This window comes from Saccopteryx bilineata, chromosome 1 (genome assembly GCF_036850765.1).
Source record: "Saccopteryx bilineata isolate mSacBil1 chromosome 1, mSacBil1_pri_phased_curated, whole genome shotgun sequence".
Taxonomy (NCBI): Eukaryota; Metazoa; Chordata; class Mammalia; order Chiroptera; family Emballonuridae; genus Saccopteryx; species Saccopteryx bilineata.
This window is the reverse complement of record NC_089490.1, coordinates 319,272,133-319,284,347: the sequence shown is the minus strand read 5'-3', so window position 1 is coordinate 319,284,347 and position 12,215 is coordinate 319,272,133. Positions and strand designations below refer to the sequence as shown.

At 33.5% G+C, this 12,215-nt stretch overlaps 1 protein-coding gene across 2 annotated transcripts in view; it reads right to left on the bottom strand.

The window, feature by feature from the left end:
* Positions 1-3,188: 3,188 nt before the first annotated feature.
* The window catches only part of PGR (progesterone receptor), a 101,301-nt gene continuing 92,274 nt past the window's right edge, over positions 3,189-12,215 (bottom strand). For both annotated transcript variants that reach the window (XM_066253669.1, XM_066253670.1), the window contains 2 exons: positions 8,380-8,537; positions 3,189-3,344 (listed from right to left, as the gene is read on the bottom strand). In XM_066253669.1, coding sequence (XP_066109766.1) covers positions 3,189-3,344; positions 8,380-8,537 — 314 coding nt within the window. The remainder of the gene's footprint in view (positions 3,345-8,379; positions 8,538-12,215) is intronic.

Sequence of the window (12,215 nt, the reverse complement as noted above, 5' to 3'; positions counted from 1 at the left end):
ATTTACCAAGCACTATAACTTATACCTACTACTGGACTGTAACTTTCTTGAGTTACAAGGGAAAATAACAGAATAATAATGCTTATTAGCACATTTTCTTGTGATAATAGCAGGTAATCACTAAATATTTGTTGAATGGGATCAGATATAAGGAAAATTTGTATATTGAGGTTTATAATACAAAACTATTTAGGGCTACCTAAATATAAGAAACAATTATATTTTATTTGTAGCATTTTCTTAAGGATGGAAATAATATTCCATTTATTCAATTTTAAAATTTAGAACAAGGAGTATAAACTGTTCTTAATAAGTACAAAATTTGCCTATGTTAAAATCAGTCTCCCATGTTAAAATCAGTATAAAGAGAGATCCCACCAAGTATTGAAGAAAAGAGTGAACATTTTAAAAAGATAAAAAGAAATGAAGAGCCAGACATAGGGACTGTGGGAAGAGAAGGTGATAAAGTCATGTGTGCAAAGACACAGAGTGATGTAACAAAGGAATGACAGAGATCCATGGTAAAACCGACAGAGAACATGCCATTGAACTCAGTCAAGAAATGTTATTGTCCCATCTCAAACTGGCTCCCAGACTTGTAGAAGAGTTGGAATTGTAGAATAACACACTATTATAATTCAATTGTGCACAAAATGCCCGGTAAACCTTTGGAGGAAGCAAATAACTATCTGGAAGATGCAGGGAAAATATTACAGAAATGATGTTTGTCTGAGTCATGAAGGTTGAGATACAAATGGGAGAGGTGTCAAAGGGTGAAAATTTAGGCAGAAGACTGATTTACATGGCAGGAACAGAAGATGAATGATAAAAAGAAGCAAGGTATAAGAATTGAGGTTTAAACATTTCAGATTCCTACTATATGCTTGCGTTAATAAGAGAGATAGACCAAGTAAAATATAATCTCTAAGGAAGGAGCTCAATTAAGATTTTTTTTAAAGCTCACTTGGAGATTCTAATGTGCAGTTATAGTTGAGAATCACTATAATAAGTGACTGGAAATCAGTGAATGTTTTAAATGAATAATTGCACAATTAGATGATTTTCAGGAAGATAACTTTGGCCTGGATAACGCAGAGAGAATGAGTGTGTGGGTGTATAAAGACTTTGAAAAACTGAATACCAGTGGAGGCTATTATAACAGACATGTATTCACAGAAAAGACATGTAGACAGACATACTAAGGTTGAAACCACTTTTATACTGACATTAAGACTATTTAGAATATTTAGGTTAAACTCTTATTCAATCTTATAACCAAGAGTTATACAATTTGCATATTATTTATTATATCTGCCCCATATATCTAATAAACTCAAGTCAAGGACCTTGGTTGGAGCTTGTTTTAATGCTCATTTCAAATGTCTTATGAGCATTTACTATTTATAGATTCTCATGGCTAATTCTTTTTTTGTAAACCTAAGAAATTATTGTTAAGAAATAATTATGGTAACACTATTTTACCAATTTTTTTGATCAGATGAAACCACTTTATCTTATTTTCGGGGTTATACTAGTATTAATAAAATTATTCTATGTTATTGTCCCTTGGTAAAGTGCAAGTATTTATCAGTTAAAGAAAATGGGTAGTTAAAAATGCATTAAGAAATCAAACTTCAGTGCTTTCTAAATTGTTTTCATACTTTGATTTTCTCATTAATAAGTATTAATTTGCATATGGTGGTATTTTTATTTGTAAGGTAATATATATTTTAAAGAAACTTAGAAAAAGAATTAAGTCTAGTTTCTCTGAGTTGTTAAAAATTATATATGTATCATATATATGATTTGCAATAGGTACATATATGTGCCTAATATTGGTATAAATTTATCTAGAAAAGAAAACAATGATTGGTTTCAATGGAATTTTACCAATGTCATAATCTTGGTTCTTCCTGTTTCTTTCTATCTATCTATCTATCTATCTATCTATCTATCTATCATCTATCTATCTATCTATCATCTATCTATATAATCTCTCCTTTAAAAAAAATAGATCTCCAGTCACTCACCTCAGGAAATAACTGTTGTGTGTCTTATAAAAGAATACTTTCAGTTCATATGGCAATGTGAATTGTGTTTCTTCTAGTTATTATAATTGGTTGCATTATTTTAAGACAGTATCTAGTACTCCCTGAATATCTTTCTTAGAATTAGATCAAAGGCACTCAAAGTTTCAACCTGTGATTAGTCTATTATGCTTCACTGAGCAGAGATAGAGAATACTACTCTTTTTTTCCCCTTCCCCTCCTCTTCCCTTTCTCCCTCCTTTTTTTGCTTCTTTTATTTGAGATGTTAAGAAGCTCTAATTAAAAGGAAAATTTTGCAGTAAAGATATTATTACACCAGTATTAAAGGTGAGGAAATTGAGAATCAATCAAGTGACTTTCCACATGACCCCGAATAAGGAGTGGAATTAGGCAACTGACTCTTCTCCTATTTCAATTCATAATACCTTATTAGAGGACAACTCCCAAAAAAGGTTAGTAAAAAACTACAAAACCCACAATACTATTGTCAGAATGATATGGCTCTACTTAATAACTTCTTTAAAGATTTATGTTTCCAATCTGGGAAATGAGCTACTTTTCCTCATTTGAGAAACACCAATCTATTTCAAATATTTTTAAACTTTTTCTCTTTATATTTTTTTTGTATTTAAAAACTCTTAAAAATCTGATAAAGGTTATAAATGTCCTTCTAACAAAAATGTATATACACTCATATAGACAACATTTTGCATACCATTTTCTAGGTCCATTTCTGTAAAAATAATCAAGGAGATGAGGGAACATATGTCATAGCCTTTTAGGTAAGATTTTTCTCTCTCTAAAGCAGATTCGTTACACAAAAGTTTCAACTGTCACCTAAATGGCATGAAATAATATGGATAAGATTAAGTTTACTTTAACCATCAATTTTAGTACTTTTTCAAACTTGTAAACTCTTAAAGAAAATATGAGTACACAAAAACACTTAAAAATTCTAATTGTACTATCTAAAGAAAACAATTAAAATCTCACAATTTTCTCTGGAGTTTATACAGTAAGTATGGCATGATATGAATATAAGGCTTTGAGAACATTGTAAGAACTTGAGACCTCACAATCCTGACTCAAACAAAATCAGACATATCAGAAAATGGAATGTTTTAAAGGTAAAAATGCCATTCATTTTTTATGAAAAAGAAGATGTTTCACCATCCCTGCCAAGATTTTGGGTAATTGTGCAGCAATAACTTCAGACATCATTTCTGGAAATTCAACACTCAGTGCCCGGGACTGGATAAATGTATTCAAGCAGTACAGATGAAGTTGTTTGACAAGCTGTTGATTTAACAAATGGATAAGAAATATGTAAGAAAAGTAATAAATTCATATACTATTCAAACATGGCTACTTATTTTTCTAACAATATAGATACTTGCCAGGATGTTTTTTTCTTACCAAAATGAAAAATTACTCTTTTCTATTATCTAGAATATATAAAATATCACATACAATAAAATGCTGTGATAGTACAAAAAGATTTTTTAAAATGAAAGTAATTCATAGTCCCACAGGATAACCAATATGAATATTTTGGCATATTTCTTTCAAGTTTTTTTTATTCAAGTATACAAACATACTGAGGTATAATATACAATATGCAAATATGCATATAATTTTTAAAAATAAAATTATATTATAAAGTCTATTTGTTAATCTAGCTTTTTCATAATACATTATATTGACTTCCTATGTCAATAAAAACCTTACATAATTTATTTAACCTAATTTTAATTTTTGTCAAAGTAATTCATATACATAATTTTAAAAGTCAAATAGTATTGTAAGATTTATAACAACAAAAACAACAGCAATTAACTATATTCCAAGAAACCAGACAACCTAGAAGAAATGGAAAAATTCTTAGAAACTTACAACCTACCAAGACTGAATCAGAAATAAATAGAAATCTGAGTAGACCCATTGATAGTAGTCAGATTGAATCACTAATCAAAAATCCCCCAATAAAGAAAAGCCCAGGACTAGATGGCTTTATTGGTGAATTTTACCAAACATTTAAAGAAGGATTAACAGCAATACTTCTTAAACACTTTTAAAAAATTGAAGAGGAGGAATGGCCACAAAAACCTCAAATAGTCAAAAAAATCCTGAGAAAGAAGAACCAAGAAGGAAACATTACACTTCCTGATTTAAAGCTATACAATAAAGTGATAGTAATTAAAACTGTGGTACTGGCATAAAAACAGATAAATAAATCAGTGGCACAAAACCAAGAGCCAAGAAAGAAACAGAGCATAACAATCAACCAATATTTGACAAGGACTCAAGACTACTCAATGAGGAAAGACAGTCTGTTCAATAAATGGTGCTGGGAAAGCTCGATAGTCACAATGTAAAAGAACGAAACTTGAGCCCTATCTTACACCATTCACAGAAATTAACTCAAGACCTAAATGTAAGACCTGAAAACTCATAGTAAAACAAACAAACAAACAAAACAGGAAAAAGAGTTACTTTGAGAAATCACACCTAAAGCACAAGCAACAAAATAACAAAAAGTGGAATTACATCAAATGAAAGCTTCTGCATTGCAAGAAAAACCATCAGCAAGGTGAAAACACAACCAAAGGAATGGGAAAAATATATGCAAACCACATAACTAGAAAGGGGTTATTATCCAAAAAATATAAAGAACTCCTGTAATTCAACAGCAAAAATTTATTTTCAATTAAAGAATGGGCAAAAGACAAACTTTTTACAAAGAAGATATATACAAATGCCAACAGATACATGAAAAGATGTCACTAGGGAAATGCAAATGAAAACCACAGCAAGATACCACCTTTCACCTGTTAGAATAACCAAGATAAAAAAGACATGAGATAACAAAAGCTGGCATGGATGTGGAGAAAACAGAACCCTTGTACACTATTGTTGGAATTGTAAATTGGTACAGCCTCTATGGAAAACAGTATGAAGTTTCCTCAAAAAATTAGAAGTCTAAATATCACGTGATCCAGCAATTCTACTTCTGAGAATATATCCAAAGGAAACAAAAACACTAACTCAAAAAGATATCTGTATCCCCATGTTCATAGCAGCATTATTTATAATAGCCAAGACATAGAAACAACCATAAATGTCCATCAATGGATAAATGGATAAAAAAGATGTGGTGTAAATATAATATATACACAATAAGATATTATTGAACCATAAAAAATAAGAAAATCCTACTATTTACAACAACATGTATGGAACTGAAAGGCATTATGCTAAGTGAAATAAGTCAGACAAAGACAAACACTGGATGATCTCACTTATATGTGGAATCTAGTAAGGAAAGAACCCACAAAACTCACAGAAGAAAAATATCGAATTTCTGGTTACCAGAGTGCAGAGATAATGGGGAAGTTGTAGGAAGATGGTAAGAAAGTACAAACATTCATTACAGAATAAATACTAGGGATGTTTTGTACAACATGATGACTACAGTTAACAGTGCTGATGAGATATAGGAAATAAGATTTTAAGTAGATTCTGAGAGTTCTCATCACAAGGAGAAATGTTTTTTTCCTTTTAGAGAGAGAGAGAGAGTGTGTGTGTGTGTGTGTGTGTGCATGATGACAAATGTTAACTAAAGCTTTTGTGGTAATTATTTCACAATATATGTATATTAAACCATGATGCTGTAAACCTTAAATTTATAGAGTGATGTATGTCAGTTACTTCTCAGTAAGACTGGAAAACAAAACAAACAAGAAAACCCAACAGCGACAACAGAACCCAGCAGTTTCCTGATGTACTTCTTTCCATCCATATTCCAGCAACCACTCTCAACTTTTTTAGCCTATTCCTTTAAAATTTATCTCTGTATTTCTAATAAATTTTGTTTTCCAAATTTGAGTTTCTATTCTGAAAAATGAGATTCCGTTCTCTAACACTACATACCACCCTCCTTAGTTTCTTTACTGTCCATTCTCTTTGTAGCTATATTTTAATTTTTGGCTAACTTAATATCCAGCATTTATATTATAGAGATTTTTATTATTTCCTTTTATATTACATTTCCTTATTTATATAACTCATTTTTATTTTGCTGCAGCTAATCACCTTGTGTTTTCATTTCCTTCATTTTCTCTGTATTTATTGTAAAGTCATAGTCAAATTCTCTGACAGAATTATAAAACTCATGTCAATACATTCATACATACTAGTAATCTCTCAGTTCCCTCTTTTTCTAGGTACTAGGTCCTGAAACCATACGCATTACTTCTCCAGTACAGCCTAATGATTGCTTAACACAGTTAATGTGCTAGGACGTCCCTTTGCATCTCTCTCAGATTGACTTTGAATTCTTTGGTTTACTTTCAATTTTTCCTGTGAGACATCTTGTAGACATCTTTGAGAAAGACTGTATTTGAGGAAGCTCTATGGGACCTTGCACATCTGAAAATACTTTTAGGGGTGCTAGTCTACTTGTTTGATAATTTGGCTGGGTCTAATGTCGATGAAAATTTTTTGTTTCTTAAAAATTCTGAAGGCTGTGAGCCATTGTTTCTGGTTTCCAGCATTGCTGTTGAGAAGTCCAGCATTTTTCAAATCCTGTAAATTTATGTGACTTTTTTTTTTCCTAATTGGTATACTTTAGGATATTTTCTGAAATGATATAATAATGTACCTCAGTTCAATTGTGTTGTGCCTGCACACAGGGCCTTTATATTCAGATAACTCATATTATTTAGTTTCAGCAACTTTTCCTCTATGATTTATTAAATAATTTCTTCTCCTTGATTTTTTTCTATTCTTCTAGAAATTCCTATTAATTGAAGAATGGAACTCTTTGGATTAATCCCTAAATTTGCTCTCTCATCTCTATTATTTTCAGATCTTCATTTTTTTTTCTGAGAGTTTATTGAGATTCTTATTTCAGCCCTTCTGTTGATTTTTAATTTCTGGTCTTCTATAGTTAATTATCCAAAAGTATTTTCTTTCTCAATGTTCCTTTTTAAGTGTTTCTTTATTCTTGTTTCATGGATACAATATCATTCATTTTTCTGAGTATCTTAATTTTAAAAATATCTTTCTACTCTTCTCTGCATTGATGTTTTCTCCTTTAAGCTGCTTTTTTTTTCTTGCTTTACACCATTTATTTTGGAGGCTTTACCTAAATGGCTAATAATTCTTGGCTGTCTGTTTATATTCAAGAGTAAGGTCTCAAATATAACCTGGTAAATAGATAACTTCTTTTATTTCTTTACTGTCATTCAGTGTGGTTTCTGAATATAGCAGCAAGAAAAGCTTATATTTAATATGTTCTGACTAACCACATAAATCTTGTTTTAGTAATGCAGTTCTAGTGTTGGGCATTTCCATGGCTTTTTCTCTTGTATAAGCAATGCTATAGTGCACTTTCTTGCATAACTTATGTAGGATAAATCCTAAAAGTGAAAATTTAACAAGCAGCAAATTTTAAATTTTGCTATATACTGCCAAATGTTCATTAGTATTGTGTGAGGTTCAGATCAAATCACCCATGATGTGCCTCTATGGCATGTGGAGATTATTTTCAGCTAAAGGCAATTGAGACCTTGCAGTCTCAAGAGAGACTTCTGACTGCCCCCCCATCCATAACTGTCCTAGAAGAATTAAAATCAGTGGTCTTGTTCATAATAAAAATTGTTAGATATGACCTTTTTGACCTATCTGCATGGCAGGGAAAACTACTAATTTCTGAACCTCTGCTCTTCTTATTGTCCCTTGATTACCTTCTTCCCCTCTAAAGACCCAAGGTACCTTACTTACTTACCTCATCTTTGGCTCAGAGTGCCATATATACCTCACTTTAACTTTCTGTCTTTGAACTTCCCATGTATGTGGTGTCTCTGATTTTCTCATGCATGTACATATGTAATTAAATTTGGTTAATTTCTCTTGTGAATTTGTCTCATGCATATTTAAATGTTAGACCAGCCAAAAGAATGTTAAAGATTAGAGGAACATTTTATCCTCCTCAATTGTTATTAACTTATAATTCCATCCAAGATGCTATGAGTGTTATTTTCTATATCCATACTTTTGCTTTTCCTGTATATATGAGTGTGTATATATGCAAATTATACAAATATATAAAAATTATATAGGTACTACCATAAGAATATTTTGGTGCTCTACATCAAAAATAAAAAAAGAAAAATATAAATTCTGAGCAATATAACTCAAGCACTGTTTTAAAATATAAGTACAAATGTAAATGTGAGAAAACAGTAAAAGTAAAAATTAGATTTAATAGTTTCAAAGTTATAGAAATTCATAAAATAATCATAGATATTCTAGAAATCAAAATACTTACATCATGCAAGTTATCAAGAAACTTTGTAAGTTGGTAGAAACGCTGTGAACTAGAGACAACTCCTTTTTGCCTCAAACCAATCGCCTTGATGAGCTCTCTAATGTAGCTTGATCTCATTTCTTCAAACTGGTTTTGACTTCTTAGTCCTTCCAAAGGAACTGTAAAAAGACAATTACAAGTGTCAGTTATGTTTAAAATGATGACACAAGCTATTTATAATATTAATTTTTGAGCTGTATAATTTCTTTTGATATGTAACTCTAGATACGAACATCTTAAATAGGAAATAGTGTTACTGATATAGTTTTAGGACATACAAATTCCTAGTTCTCTGGAAGAATATGATAAAACAAGGAAATAAGATAAAAAATGTTTCAGATTACCTATTTTAGAGCTGTGTCAATATATTATGTACTTGAATTAGAATTTGCTTAATTAAAAGGGCACCTGAGCCTTGGCCAGTTGGCTCAGTGATAGAGTGTCAGCCCAGCATGTGGAAGTCCTGGGTTCAATTCCCGGTCAGGGCACACAGGAGAAGTGCCCATCTGCTTCTCTACCCATCCCCCTCTACTTTCTCTCTCTCTCTTTGCTTCCTGCAGCCAAGGCTCCATTGGAGCAAAGTTAGCCCGGATGCTGAGTATGGCTCCATGGCCTTCGCCTCAGGTGCTAGAATGGCTCCAGTTGCAATGGAGCAACCACCAGATGGGCAGAGCATCGCCCGCAGTGGGCTTGCCGGGTGGATTTCTGTTGGGTGCATGCGGGAGTCTGTTTTGCTGCCTCCCCGCTTCTCACTTCAGAAAAATACCAAAAAAAAGGGCACCTGACAGTATTCTACAATTTTGTCTTAAATACTTGATTTAATTTACAATAGCATGTAGTCTTTTCCCTTTCTTTCCTTTTAACAAACACTTGAATCTCTCTGTGAAGTCTTGTTTTCTACAGATGAGAAAGGTGTGCTATAATAAATCTAACAGAAAGTAACCTTACAAAGTTGTTCTGATCATACATTCTAATTGGGCAGGTCATAGTGAGTAGTCAAGCCATGGCCTATAACTTCCTTAGTGAAGGTTTTTATGCCAGCCTTACCCACTGTTCTTGTGCAACTAGGTTAACACATCTTTAATATGCTAGAAGTTATCCTCTTTTCCAGACCACTGGAAGGTGTAACCACCCCCAAGAGAGCACATAATCTTAACTATCCTGTACCTTGCTTCCTCCCACCGTCATATAATCTTCTTTGTTCTCTCCTTAATTCAAAATGCATTTAGAAAAACAGACAAACTGTGAACTGTCATTCTCTGGAGCATTTGAGATCTGTGTCCTGGCAATTGTCACCCGTTGGCTCTTACTGTAATTGTTTTATGCAATTGTCTAGAGATTTGGATGCTTCTTATACTGACTTCATATAAACCTCAAATATTTCTCATTAAGATTATTTCTGGGTAATTTATCTTTTTGTTGTCATTTTAACATTGCTTCATTATATTTTCTTTTCCTTTCTCTTCTCTTTTTTAAGTGAGAGGAGGGGAGATACAGAAACAGAGTCTTGCATGCACCCTGACTGGGATTCACCTGGCAACCCCTGTCTGGGGAGATGCTTAAATCAACCCAGTTATCTTCAGTGCCTGAGGCTGACACTTGAACTATCAAGCCACTGGTTGCAAGAGAGGGAGAAAGCGAGAAGGAGAGGGAGAGAAAGAGAAGCAAATGGTCACTTCTCATTTGTGCCCTGACCAGAGAGATCAAACCCAGAACATCTGCATGCTAGGTGGTTGCTCTATCCACTGAGTCAACCGACCAGGGCATGCTTCATTTCCTAATTCCTTCCTGCTGATATGGGAGGAACTATTGCTATTTGAATATTTCCCTTACATCCAGCCACTTGATTATACTCTATTTCTATTTTATTTTTAATTTATATTTTAATTCTGGTTAGGTGTTGATTATCTTTTGTTTTCTTGGTATACAACAATAGTATATTCAAATAATATCTTCATTTTCCTCTTTCAAATACAGTCATGTACCACAGAACGGTATTTCTGTCAACAACAGAGGGCATATACAGTGGTGGTCTCATAAGATTATAATGGAGCTGGCCTCGTGATGTTACAACACATTACACAAATAATTATCTGTGCTACAATTACCTACAGAATTTAGTACAGTAACATGCTGTACATGTTCGTAGCCCCAAAGATATAGGAGAAGAGAATTTGACACCAAAAAATATGTCTTTTGCATAAGGATTATTTTAGGCTGATTAATTTTAAGGAACAGCAGACATGGGAGAAACTCTGAAAACCCAGTAGAAGTTACCCTTTGTAAAAGACACTTACATTTCTAAGGGACATCTCCAAAGGGTGTCTCTTGCTCTCTGTACCAGGAGGAGGGGGATGATTTTATATGGAGAGGCTCTTATTAATGCAGAATCCAGAGACTTAAATCTGCCTAACAACCTTCACCTTGTTAATACTACTTTCCTGGTTACCTCCCATAACTGACTTCCCCACCCCCAATGTCTTTTGTCTCAGCTGAAGATTGTATTTAAGGTGGTAGTTTCAGCCATCTGGCAAGTTACTCAGTCTTCCTGGGTTTATCCTATGTATTCAGGAGGGATACTTGTTATTAAACCTTTGTTTTTCTCCTTTGAATCTGTCCTTTATTATAGGGATGTCTCTGTTGCTGCCAAGAACCAAGAAGAGTAGAGGGAAAATTATTTTTCCTCTATAGAGCTGTAGGCTATATCCCATGTAGCTTATCTGTATAGTAGGCTATGCCATCTAGGTTTGTAGAAGCGCACTCTACAACGTTCACACTTGATGAAATTGCCCAATGTTCTTATAAGCAGTGCCTGACTGTAGCTGTAGCTCTTATTTCTGTTTCATGATTCAGTGCATTGTTCAGAACTTCCAGAACAATACTAAATAATAATAGTGATAACAAATGTCTCTTTTTTGATGCTGATTTTAATGGAAATAGTTCATATTATGATGTTAATTGCTAATTTAGATATTTACCTCAGAAATATTTAATTCACATGTATAGATCCTAGGTACACCTTTCCATTCCTATGGCTTGGTACACTACATTGTTAATTAACCTACATCTTTTTTCTTAAATCTATTAGGTCCTTTTGGAAGTTGTCTGAGATGCCCTGGTTGATTTCTTCTTGCTCTTCTTCCTTTTTTTTTTTTTTTTTAATCAAGTGATAGGCAAGGTGGCAGAGAAATAAACTCCTGCATGTGCCCCGACTGGGATCCACCCGGCAACCCCTGCTTGGGGCTGATATTCTACACATCAGGGGCCACTGCTCCATTGCTTGGCAACAGAGCTATTCAAGTGCCTGAGGCAAGGCCATGGAGCCATCCTCAGTGCCGGGGGCCAACTTGCTCATTGGAGCCATGGCTGCAGAAGGGGAAGAGAAAAAGAGAGAGAGAGAGAGAGAGAGAGAGAGAGAGAGAGAGAGAAAGAAGGAGGAGGAGAGAGGCTGAGAAGCAGATGGTCACTTCTCCTGTGTGCCCTGACCAGGAATCGAACCTGGGACTTTTACATGCCAGACTGATGCTCTACTGCTGAGTCAACAGGTCAGGGCTGTGATTTCTTCTTTTATGTATTTTTCTGCTCTCTCTTTCTAGACTCCAACAATTTGTGGGGTGAACCTCCTTCTTGACTTTGATTTTTCACATTTTTTTATGCCCTACTTTTGAGACATTTTTTCAATGGTGTTTTCCAATGCCCCTACTGAGACGTTTAAATTCTGCATATATGTGTATGTGTATATAAAATGTTACATTACATTTATATATAAATTTACATATATAAGGTCTACCGGAAAG